We start from the raw sequence: 13,209 nt of genomic DNA, 5'->3' as shown, positions 1-13,209 counted from the left end.
CTGGGTAGATATTGGTAGAAAGATTCTTTTTAAAGCTTCTTACCCCAGGTGGTTGTGTGAACTCGCACACAACAATGAACAGCGTATAAGGATTGTTAGAGCCCGGTCTGCAGCCTACCAACCAAGTAGATAGAGACAAATGGACTTCAAAAGGTACGGTGGGTCTTTTGCGGCGCTGACTCAGAACAGGCACATCAGGTGAGTATAAAAGGTTTATTAAAATGCAACGCCTTTCACCGCACATGCGCGGCTTCATCAGGCCTGATGAAGCCGCGCATGTGCGGTGAAACGCGTTGCATTTTAATAAACCTTTTATACTCACCTGATGTGCCTGTTCCGAGTCAGCGCCGCAAAAGACCCACCGTACCTTTTTGAAGTCCATTTGTCTCTATCTATTCACCTATGTTATGCTGAATGCAAACACTGAGCCGCTTTTATCTGGTACAATCATCTCAAAATACTTGAGACTGTGCCAATGTATAATAACTTGGTTCAGGTAGAATTTTAGAGGGGTATTTACTATGACTTTCATTTCACACGCTGGTCTTCAGTAAAATCCTGCAGGTGTTGGATTCTTTAGGTTTATTAAAAGGAACACTCATCTTAATGAATCTGACAGTGCCCGAGCACTGGACGTGGAAACCTATGTAAGCTCTGAGCGTAGTTTTTTGCTATAGATCAAGCCTGTTATGCATGACCGTCTTTTAAGATAAGCCTGTTCATTTTTTAAAGTGAAAAGGACAGTGTAAAACTTTCGAAAAGTCACCAATGTTTGTGCAAATGACCTTTTTTGTATGCCATGACCAGGCGTAAACTCCTTCTGAAGATTACTATTGAGATTGGAAGAAAAATATAAAAATGGTCTGACTACCTGTGGCACCCATTTTAACACAGTTCTTTCTGCTTCACGTTATTTTCTTGAGTGGTATTTACTAGGTTTTGTGTAAATTTTACACATATAACTTGATATGTGATAACGTGATTCTTAGGACATTTCTGCACATGTATTCCAGATTTATCCAAATTGCCTAAGACTGTTTTTGTCCATAGCAACTATATCCGCTCAGATTTCATTTCTCAAATTGTTCTGATAAAATAAATGCTGAACTCGTAACTTTGCTATGGGCAAATGCCCCAATTTTAGAGTTTGTTTTGATAAATCTGGACAGTGTGTTGTTTGTATCACTATACTACATAATCTCCAGTATCTGATGATAACACTGGGGTCAAAGTAAAGTATTCTTCTCAAGTATAAATAATTTTACTTTGGTATTTTATGTGCTGGTAAGCTACATGTTGACAAATATTGTTTGTAATTTACCCCCTTTCGTTTTCTTCACAGAGCTAAAGGAAAGCAAACAAGTTCTGTCCATCACAAAAATCTTTAAGGTTGAGAATATTGGTTCTTTACCTATAACAATCGTGTCCATGAAAATAAATGGATACAGCTGCCAAGGTTTTGGATTTGAAGTCCTAGACTGTTACACTTTTTCTCTGAATCAGAACACTTCAAAGGAAATCAGTATTGTGTAAGTTTTCATGACTTATGACTTATCTTACTGTATTACTTTATCTTACTGTATTAAAGGGTTTATCCAGTGAAAAACTTCTCATTAAAATCTGGTCATGGAGAAGGTAAATCCAGCACTGTCACCAGGTTTGGTGACATGATGTCACACACCTGCTTATTCAATCAGCATCCACAGCAATGTCCTACCTCAGCCGCTAATTGGGTAAGCGGGCATGTGCCATCAAGTCTCTGAACCCGGAAGTGTCTGACAACGATAGCGGCAGTTGTGCAGGAGTAAGAACCGGACTTTCAAGAGAAGTGTTTAGCCGGACTACCCCTTTGTGATTCCATCCAGAATACTATTATTTGTGGCTTTGGGCAGTCTGTCTGTAAATCTGCACTACTGAAATGGGGCAGGACGCTTATTCAACAGTTTATACAAAATGATTATTATCATAGTAGATGCTTTTCTTCTCATGATGCCTGTATTAACACGTCTGTTTACCTTTTTTTTTAATTTTTTTTTTTATTTTTTATAAATGGACAGCTTCATTCCAGACTTCACATCTTCCTGGGTTATACGTGAGCTAACACTCATAAGTGCTTCCAAGCTGGAGTTTCGATTTACACTTAATGTGACTCTGCCTCACCACTTATTACCTCTATGTGCTGATGGAGTTCCAGGACCTAGCTGGGAAGAGTCTTTTTGGAAACTTACTGTGCTTTTTGTCAGGTAGCTGATGCTTCTTGTTTTGTTCAATTCCAGTCAGATGTGAATGTGTGTTTCTCTTGGACTGTACAGGATGCACCCATCTATGTTCCATTATAACTTATCTTCTCAAATGAATGTTCTAATGTTTTCTGTGATGCCTAATTTGTCTCTGATATTGCTTTATTTAATGCCCTTGGTCTTTTGTGAATACCAAGTAACTGGTCATCTTCTTTTGTTTTACAGTCTTTCACTCTTTGGTGTAGTTTTGATAGCCATCCAGCAAGCCCAGTATATTCTTGCAGATTTTTTAAAGTTAAGACATAGAAACTGCTCGAACTCCTTCTCTCAGCACACTTCGAATCCCGTAGATACTCTCACCTCTGAATCCTACAGGTATGCGTCTGACAAGCCTTTGTTGTCTGTACAAGTTTACCACTTGTTTTTGATCATTATAGTCTTCCTATAACAAAAGAACATGTATTAAGCATGTTTTCTATGATCGCTAATAAATATTGCTGTTAATGTAATGCCTGTATATGGCCTATTAAAGGGTTTTCTCGGTCGACTCTATTGGTGGACACAGAGACTATGGGTATATCTTGCTGCCACTAGGAGGCTGACACTAGGCATACAAAAAGAAGTCTGCCCCTCCTGGCAGCATATACCCTGCCTACTGCTAATCAGTTTTAGCTTAGTGTCAGTAGGAGGCAGACACAGGTCTAGAGTTCTCCAGACCTGGTCTTCTTTTTTATTTTCTAGCTAGGGTCTGTGGGGGAACAGAAGCATTGTGTCATGTTGTAGAGATTGTGGGGTCCCAAAGGCTGGACCCCTATTATCAGACTGGTAAACCCTATCCTGTGTATACAGTGCTGGAGTACCCCTTTAATATATTTCTCATAGTCATGAACCAGCTATACTGCCTCTACCTGAGATCCCCCAGCTCAACATGTTTAAGCAGTGATTAATAACATTGTGAAAGGGACACAACTTAAAGAGGTATGGCAGTGCTTGACCTGGCTAAACAAGGAGTATCCCAATGATAATCGTATTTTTATATATGACTCTTTGAAAAGGAAAACTAAAAACATACTCACCTGCTTTGATCCCCTTTAGCGTCTGTTTTGACTGTGCCAGTGCCCTCACCACTTTCTCTGACATGTTGACCCTGCAGAAATTTCCTAGTCAGCCAGAGACTCTGGGGGACATTTCCTGCAGGGTTGAGATGAGAAAGCAAGGACCTGGTGCTGTCTAAACAGTAGCTTTGGGGGGATCGAAGCAGGTGAGTATGCTTTCCTTTTATTTTTAAAGCACTCATTATCGTAAAAATTTAGTATAAGTATATGACACTTATGATTGTTGTAATTAGAAAGTGTGTTTTGAAGTCATTTTTGTTGCTTTGGTTTTGCTTATGTGCAAATTTTTTTTTAGATAATACCGCTTGGGGGTTGATAAATTTGATGCATGTAATCAAAAAACAATAAACACTTTATGATTTTAGTATGATTTCTCCTCTGCAAGGTAGTTTTACAAGTATTTTTGGCTTCAAGTCAGTTGTAACACAATATAACAAACACAATACTAATTGAGGGAACATGTCAAAGGAAAGGCACAATTGCAGGACCAATTTAAGAAATTATAACTAGTAAAATTAGCTAGTAGAGCCTAATGGCCTCAATAGAGAAGGTGGCCACGTTGGCTTTTTCCATTTTTCTGACTAAACAAAGTTATTTGATACATTTTTCGTAGTCTGTATTTGTTTCAATAATTTTCTATGAATCTGTTTAGTATGAACTCTGCCACTCTCTTAATGCATTTGTGTTCAATCATCACCTTTTGTAGGGGCAGCTGTAAAAGTTTTACAGACTCTTCCAGTCCACCAGATAAGGGAAAAGGGAAGGGCTACTTGGCTGTTACAGCTCCGCCAGTCCGAAGTCAGAATGCATCCAAGAGGGCACCAGCCACATATAGTCACTCTCAGAAGAAGCACAAGTGTTCTGTATACTACAGCATAAAGCAGAAGCCAAGCAATGTGTCCGGCAATGTACAAGCTTGTGACACAAACCAGCAGCTTGTTGCTGACATGCCGCCTCCCTCTCCAAAGGACTCTACTTGTAGCGAGACTCTAGCAGAAAGGTGGACAGACTTTAGTTCTGTAGACCACATAGCTACGGATATCCAAAAGCACTTAACCAACCCAGATAATGATCTGGGTGCTAAGGAATCTGCACTTCAAACCACACTTCTCTCACAAAGGACTATAAACGAAAGCACGTTGGAGGAGCCGATAATTTGTATGTTTCCTATGGAAACGGACTTCAAAACTTCCTCAGATAAGTTGTCTGAGTCCAAGCAGCAGAACTGTTGTGGTTTATCTGCATCCAGTAAATTACTTGAAGATACCATGTCTAGTAATCTGCTGCAGCAGCAGGCTGTATCACAACCTGTTTCCAGAAAGGCAGAGGGTAAGTAATATTTTTCCTTTGCTTATATGGACACACATTTCATGCTGTTCACATGTTCAAGAATGTATTTTATAATCAGACTGTCATTATATAATATTCTGCATTGTGTAAAGCCAGGATAGTGTAATGGCACACAGCTCTAGCAGTTTTTTCTTTTACAGCACTCGCAGAGAGTTTAGGACATTACTGAAGACAGGTTTATTTTTGAGTTTGTTGCACACTCAGTATATGTGTAGTAAAGGGAAAAACAGATCTCTGAAGACTGCTGAAAAATACTGAAATTATTTATAAATGCATTGTTTTTACAAAGATATATAGAAAACTGTGGCATTCAGGCCATTGGGTAAGGGCTTCAGAGTCTTAAAAAAAACTAAACAAAAAAAATGATAAAGATGCACTTTTGTACCCTGTTATTGTTGAATGTGCCACACGCTTTGTGGTTTAAAATACTGTTGTACTGTATGAGATATTCTCTATGATAATCTGTATGGATAATCTCTATAACATTTTATCACAGTCACAGAACTCTATAAAACAAGTTTAGTATATGGAGTTATTTTCTGTGGAGTCTTTACACCAGCGATTTAGTGGTCCCATGATTATCTCAGGGACAAGAATTTACACAAGCTTTTTTAAGACTATTGATAGCCTACATTAGGCTGGGAAAAGTTCTCGGCGTTTATGCTAATTGTATCCAAAGGCTTCATGTACTCAAAAGAGTGAGGCAGATTTACAAATTTGCCAGAATTATCAGGCAACCTGCACAAATAGGCTAGTGTAAATTATGTGCGCCACCTTCATTATGGGTTCTGGACACTTTTGTGTCTTGCTCACCAAGTATCCTACATTAGTATCCTGTACCTTGATAAAGCTGCTTGTTATCGGTGAAACGTTGGGGGGGGGGATGCTAGGGAGTTTTTGTATTTTAATTAGCAACCAAGGTTTTGGATAGAGGGGGAGGAATTAGAGGATCAGATATAGGGGACGTTATATTGCCCTGGAAACAAAGACCTAATAAATGTGATTATGTTCCTCTGACAACACTCCTAAGTTGATATTAGTCCAAACAGGACATTATTCCATCACCTTGGTTGTGCTTTAAATACACAGTTTTTGTATTATTTATGCACATTATTGGGGTTAATTTTAGTGAGAATAAATAAGTGATATTTTAAAGGGTTAAGCCTAGTAACCCTGAGGGGCCTTGTGCCCTGAAGGGAATTGATTTGAATTGCTCAGATAGGGACACAGAAAGTGGATTTGGCTGTGGTGAAAAAAGGGCATGGCTTGTGTGCTAATTTATATGTCAACAATTGCCGTGTAATATTTTGGCATAAGTTAAGCCAACTAATGATCTAAACTTAGACTAGACAGTCTAAAGATGTGCCAGATTTATCAGTAGCATTTATCAGTAACCGCTTTTAACTTTATGGTCAGTTTGCATTGTCTAATAGTAAATCTAGACCAGTGTCCTTTTGGACTCCATGATGTGAGCACAGTCAGTATACATTCTTTTTTCCCAGTATGGAATAACGTAGTAGACTAGTATACTACGCTACTGTTTTGGTCCGTAAAAGCCTAGTATTGTTAGATACTTGAAAATCAAGCTCATCTTTCTGGGTTTCCATAAGAATGACAAGGAATTTGAGGGTTCACTGGAGTCCTCCTGAAATGGTTAGGGTCTACACTGTTGTAGTATTTTAGTAGTTTTGGAAATGTGTATTGACATTTTACATGTCTAGTACAAAGAGCATAATGTTTATGACCTGTATATTTTTTTTTCTTTTTTTTTTTGCTCTGCTTATGTGGTTTACATATTTCCAGGGTATAAGCATCAGACTTCTTCCCCAACAGCTCTCAAGGGTAACACTGACACCTCTAAAAAGACAGTGGACAAAGAAGTTTCAGCAGAGAAATGTAAACCGTACATCCCCAGAGAGGAAAAGTCCTGTGGTAGAGTGGACCTGGCATTGGCAAAGGTGCTTTACATGTATTACACTTGCATGATGCTAAAGTGTTACTGTCATTTATATGAAGTTTTGATATGTCATCCAGATACGTTATAACCGTGTGAAGCACACTACTGCACGCCTTACTCCACGGCTGTCTACCTGATCCGATTCTTTATAGAGTTTGGAGTGCATACATGGTGTAATAAAGAAATGTTGTCCCTGTAGCTAAATGTGACTTGTGCAGTAAATGGCTGAGCCGCACACCCCTTCTGCACATCCTCAGCTATGGGGACACCATTTTCTTCTTTACAGTGTGACACAGCTTTCTCCATCCCTGCTCTTTTATTCCATCCCCGCTACCTTCTTTCAAAGGGATGGGGACACAGTTTCTTCGGACAGCTCTCCACTGCTTAGATAGACTGTAAAACACAGCCAGAAGAGCTCTCCACAGCCTTTCTACCGGCCGCCATCTACCATCTGCCTGCTAGCTGTTGCAAGACTACAACCCAAATCGTGTCCTCACTGTAAGGGCATGCTGGGAGTTGTAGGCAGGAAGCTGCTAGTTGTGTTGACTGGAGGGAGAAAAGCTGGGAGATGTGCTGGCTGGAGGTAGAAAGGCTGTGGAGCACTCTTCTGGCTGTGCTTCAGTCTGTCTAAGCTCACAATTGCAGCATGTCCAGATAACATGTGGAAAGTTTCTATGAATGACACTAAAGCATTAAATATGCTCATGTCAGAATAGAAAAATGTAGTGTAAGAAAAAAAAGTCATTGTAGTTTTCTGAGCCAATTCCAGTTGTGGATGGATGCTGTAAGAAGATATAGAAGTCCTTCCTTGATACTTCTTGTTGCTTTTTAAAGGGGTACTCTGGTGGAAAACTGGTGCCAGAAAGTTAACAGATTTGTAAATGACAATGTAGAAGAAATGATGGCACTCACCCGAAAACGGACTTGCAAGAATGACTTTTATTTCGTGCTTGTCAACCAAAGTGCATGTGCATGGCAGCGTACAGCATTCAGGCGGGTGGAGCGGGCAAGGACGCCGGGGGAACCAGCGGGCAGATGGTTACAGCTGTCTCGCACTTCCGTGCTTCATGAGACCATATCCGCTCCCAGGCTGATCCCAGGTAAATACCTGTGGGACCTCCCCTAGGGGCGGAAACTGAGAACACCATGTGAGACAATCAAACAAACGGTGAATCGTGTAAAAGTTAAAAACACTTAAAAACACAAAATTGTAAAGCAATGCTGGAATATAGTAACTAAATGAAAATAGCATTTATATAAAGATGCCTAGGTCCAATTTATCATTAAGACCAAGTCTACCTTGTGCACATAATCCATCTAGCTTCGGTCTGAAGCAAGTCTTTGTGCCTGTCAGTTCCGTCTTTAACTGGCACCCTTTCAATTCCAAAAAAAAAGAGTGATGCAGGGTTTCCATTATGAGCTTCCCAGACGTGGTCTATAATTCTCGGTGAACCTTTTCTGCTAAGCAGAGAATAAATATGTTCACGGAACCTGATATGTAACTGGCGAGTGGTACTCCCAACATAGAAACGCACACAATTGCACTTGAGTCCATATACTACATAGTTGGTTTTACAGCAACAAAAATCTTTCATCTGAATATCTATGCCTCCTATCGTTATTACTTTACTGCATAACAGTTGAGGGCACCATTTACAATTACCACACTTGTAGTTGTGGTTCACCGTTTGATTGTCTCACATGGTGTTCTAAGTTTCCTCCCCTAGGGGAGGTCCCACAGGTATTTACCTGGGATCAGCCTGGGAGCGGATATGGTCTCACGAAGCACGAAAGTGCGAGACAGCTGTAACCATCTGCACGCTGGTTCCCCTGGCGTCCTTGCCCGCTCCACCTGCCTGAATGCTGTACGCTGCCATGCACATGCACTTTGGTTGACATAAATAAAGAAATAAAAGTCATCCTTGCAAGTCCGTTTTCGGGTGAGTGCCATCATTTCTTCTACATTGCCATGTTGTAAGAATTCTTTCTTTCTGCAAGATTGAGCACCACCCTTAGGACTGTATCCACACTTGCACTTTATGTGCAGACTTATGTTCACTCCCTATACAGCAGTGCCGGATAGTGTTCCTATCTTGTTAGATTTGTAAATTACTTCTATTAAAAAATCTTAATCCTTCCAGTACTTACTAGCTGATAAATACTACAGAGGAAATTATTTTCTTTTTGGAACATAGTGCTCTCTGCTGACATCATGACCACAGTGCTCTCTGCTGACACCACTGTCCATTTTAAGAACTGTCCAGAGTAGGAGAAAATCTCCATAGAAAACATATGCTGCTCTGGACAGTTCCTAAAATGGCCCGAGATGTCAGCAGAGAGCACGGTGTTCAAAAAAGAAAAGAATTTCCTCTGTAGTATTCAGCAGCTAATAAGTAGTGGAAGGATTAATATTGTTTTAATAGAAGTAATTTACAAATCTGTTTAACTTTCTGCCACCAGTTGATTTAAAAATAAAAATAAAAAAAAGGTTTTCCACTGGAGTACCCCTTTAATTGATTTCTGGCCATGGCTCAAAAACTGTGTGACAGACTGCATTGGTGTTTTTTTAGTGTTTGAAACTACCTTTATACGTCAGGTTAAAAAAAAAAACTGAGTTTTTTTGTTAGGCCCGGTCATCAGTGGACATCAACCTTTTGTCAAAGAGGTATCCAAGTATACTGTGGCATACTGTCTTTGGGCATGTTTAGGATATTTTCTGCACATAAACATTTGTTCATCAGAACTCAAGTGTGGTCTAATAAACAAATGTATACTGTCGTACACTATATATTTGACAGAATGCTGACATATACCTACGGCATACTGGGTAAACACAGTGTGTACACAACCTTACAGATGGAAGGACAATAGAGCTAATGACTTAAGAGTTTAGAGATGTAGGGTCAGTCTGCTGGAGGATAAAAAGTGTGTTTGTAGAATGGGTCATAAATGTGGGTGTTAGGTTAAGTTTGTGTCAATAAGCAAATTTTTTTTTTTTTCCTTTTAATATTAAATTCACTGATTCTTTTCAGCAATCTTCTTTATTTACTCTGGTGGAGAAAACTCAGGGTTTACAAACATGATCTGAAGTACCACATTTGGCCTGCAGATGGCAGCTTAGACAATGTCATCATCTGTAAATGTGATGTTTTAGAACTTGCTATATTACTTCCTTGAAAATCCTTAAAATTGTTATAAAAATATGAATGCTCATTGATTATAAGGGATAAAGATGGTTTACAGAATGTATTTCTAGCATCTTAAAGTATCACAGTTTAATATGTGCTTATAATCCTTAGAATGTTTGTTTTACTTAATAATATATACATCCGCCTGTGATATTGCTGACTACTTACAAAACAGGATTCTGTAGACTGTTTATTTTTTACAAACCCTGTGTAAGGAACAGATTTGGTATAAGTTTGATAGCAATACCCATTTATATATTCTTTTTTTTTTTTTCACAATAGTATGACGAGCCATTTCTGAAAAAGAGTCCAGTGGAAAAAAGAGATGGTATTTTCCCAAATTTAAATTGGCATAAGAACAGAAACTGTGCCAGGAAAAATAAGAAGAAGAACAGCGTCTTCCCTGCAAGGTGCCTGATATGTGTCACAACCACTTTCACTTCCTGTTTTTAAGGGCGTATTGAAATTTTTTTATGTTTACGGGGCCCTCCATTCAGGGTTATAAAATAAAAAAAAAGGGAAATTATTAAAAAAGTAGGTGGCACTCAAATCCAAAGTCCGACTATAGCAGTATCCAATAAAAACAATTATATAGATTATTATATATATGATATAGACTGACCAAACAATCACACAGTTTCCTCCTACAAAATGGCTCATTCAAATGTCTAGGGAAAACTGTGCCAGACTATACTCCATCCACAGACATGGCAGATGATATAAGAAAAGCTTTTTAAGTGCTACACGTTTTGGAGGCTATAGGAACACCTCCTTCCTCAGGCATAAAAGTTTCATAATAAAAGCACTTCTTATATACTTACAAACCTCATTCTTGGAGTCTACGTCTTCACCTCCATTGTGTGCCACCTGGTGACCTCTACTACGGTCATGTGATGATGGGCTTCAATTCTGGTTTGAGCCAAGGCACGCAGCCCACGTACTGGCATAGCCGGATGTCGGCTGTTTGCCGATCACGTGACTGATCCACCTGACCTGCGCGTTCAATGCTTATCACGTTGATGTTGTAATGGAGTGAAGAAAAAACATAGACCGCACGGATGGCGCCTCGTGTATTACCCCAGCAAGAGAATTAAAAAAACTAGATGTCGGGGCTGCCGACACCTCTAGTAGATGGCCGCTCACTTCAAAAGCTGAATAAATGCACCTGTCACCCTATTATGTAGGGTACCATAAGATGAGATCCGCTGCTGAAGCCTGGAGCTCACAGGAAGCCGGAGAGATCCAATCCTGGAGAAGTTTCAAGGAGAACAGGAGGAAGAAGACATATTGCCCTGGCGCTGCGGATGCTTGTCCCAAGAATTCTATGGAGACAGGAGTATGCAAACATAGATCCCTCAGCAGGGACCACTTTATTAGAAAAAATTATAAAATACGGGGTACAGATTACGCATTTCAAGGGAAACACCCTCTTCATCAGATCTATCCAGCAGAGGTAAAATGCTGTTTAAATAAAGAGAAATTGGCACCAAATGCCTAAAGTGGGCGGAGCCAAAGATGCAGAAACTGTAAACCGGAAGTACAACCTTACATAAAAAAAAAAAACCACTTTCATAACAGGTATTGCAGAGAATCACGCATTGATTAAGTAATGCATAAATATAAGTGTGAAAACACCAAATATAAAAATAAATAAACAGTGACAAACTGTAATGTCTCAGGTACCTCGGTACCATCCCAGATTAGGATGATATAATCTATGAACCGTTTATAGAAAATCACCCAGTCGTCATGGAACTTTAAGGCCTCAATGCACCTACGTACAGCCTTGCGTAGCATGGGGCAAACTTGTCCCCATGGTTGTACCGCAAACCTGTACGTAGTGGGTGTGGTCATAGATTAAATAATTGTGTTCCAATGTAAACTGTATCGATTGTAAAATAAATTCTTGTTGTTTATCAGGCATTAGGGGGTCATTGGATGGAAATGAAAGTTTAGCCTCAATCCCTTTAGCGTGAGAAATATTACTATAAAGGGCAGCCACATCTTGTGTGGCCCATAGATATCCCTTCTGCCATTTAAGATCTTTCAGTACGGATAAGAGATGGCCAGTATACCTTAAGTAGGCCGGCATAGATGTAAAAAATCTTTGTAATTGATGGTCTGTATACTCCGAAAGACGGCTGGTGTCAGAATAAATGCTGGCCACTATAGGGCAGCCTGGTGATTTTTGCAAACTTTTGTTGACCTTTGGCAAAAAATAAAAGCAAGGTACACAGGGATTGGAGTTATAAATATAGTTTCTCTCGCTTTTAAATAAACTGTGGTCATCTAACGCTCTATGAAGAAGAGTTTTAAGTTCATTATTAAATCTCTCAGTAGGATTGGAATTCAATCTCTTATAGTATTTTCCAGGGCTGTGGAGTCGGTAGATAAATGTTTCGACTCCGGAGTTTTCTGTGACTCCGACTCCCTGACTCCAACTCCTCTGTATTAATATGCGAATGTATTTTATACATTCCTTGAAGGAAAAAAAGGCAACATACCTGTCATTACCACAGGACTACTGGCTGGGAAGCCAACAGTCTACTGTATTGAACAGTTTGTGTGCTGATCTGCTGCTGAAGATAGGGCAGTGGGAGGATCCAGGAAGGGGCATTTATTATAAAACATGATTTCCCTTGTAGAATCCCATAGTCATGTTTAAAGTTTAAAGGGGTACTCCGCCCCTAGACATCTTATCCCCTATCCAAAGGATCGCTGGGGTCCCGCTGCTGGCGACCCCCGGGATCGCCGCTGCGGCACCGCGCTTTCATTACTGCACAGAGCGAGTTCGCTCTGTGCATAATGATGGGCGATACAGGGGATGGAGCAGCGTGATGTCATGGCTCCGTCCCTCGTGACATCACGGCCCACCCCCTTAATGCAAGTCTATGGCAGGGGGCGTGATGACCGCCACGCCCCCTCCCATAGACTTGTATTGAGGGGGATGGCTGTTACATAACGAGGGGCGGAGCCGTGACGTAACGATGCTCTGGCCCCGGTAACGCCCGTCATTACACACACAGCGAACTCGCTCTGTGCAGTAATGATAGCGCGGTGCCGTAGCGGCAATCCGGGGGGTCCCCAGCAGCGGAACCCCGGCGATCTGACAACTTATCCCCTATCCTTTGGATAGGGGATAAGATGTCTAGGGGCAGAGTACCCCTTTAAGCTTACAATCGAGTGTACAAGTTTTTATAGCCTTAGCTGAATGGCAGCAGTTTTTCCAATGGTTTACAGCTTCAGTCTTCAACTATTGACCCTCCTTTCCCTTCACTTATACAAGTGTCTCTAGTCCTGCAAAAAACTTATTTACTTAATCCCTTAACAGTGAGAGGCTAGGTTACCCATGGGTTCCC

The 13,209-nt window shown here is 40.3% G+C and overlaps 1 protein-coding gene across 2 annotated transcripts in view; it reads left to right on the top strand.

The window, feature by feature from the left end:
* TMEM131L (transmembrane 131 like) overlaps positions 1–13,209 on the top strand; it is a 123,307-nt gene that overhangs the window by 91,325 nt on the left and 18,773 nt on the right. The window contains exons 22-27 of one of the 2 annotated variants that reach the window (XM_056562499.1): positions 1,343–1,529; positions 2,058–2,243; positions 2,466–2,615; positions 4,062–4,684; positions 6,539–6,663; positions 10,133–10,260. In XM_056562499.1, coding sequence (XP_056418474.1) covers positions 1,343–1,529; positions 2,058–2,243; positions 2,466–2,615; positions 4,062–4,684; positions 6,539–6,663; positions 10,133–10,260 — 1,399 coding nt within the window. Of the gene's footprint in view, positions 1–1,342; positions 1,530–2,057; positions 2,244–2,465; positions 2,616–4,061; positions 4,685–6,508; positions 6,664–10,132; positions 10,261–13,209 lie in introns of both variants that reach the window. The other variant, XM_056562488.1, reaches the window with a different exon arrangement.

This window comes from Hyla sarda, chromosome 1, assembly GCF_029499605.1.
Source record: "Hyla sarda isolate aHylSar1 chromosome 1, aHylSar1.hap1, whole genome shotgun sequence".
Lineage (NCBI taxonomy): Eukaryota > Metazoa > Chordata > Amphibia > Anura > Hylidae > Hyla > Hyla sarda.
Note: the sequence above shows the minus strand (reverse complement) of the source record. Positions and strands in the feature narration are given on the sequence as shown.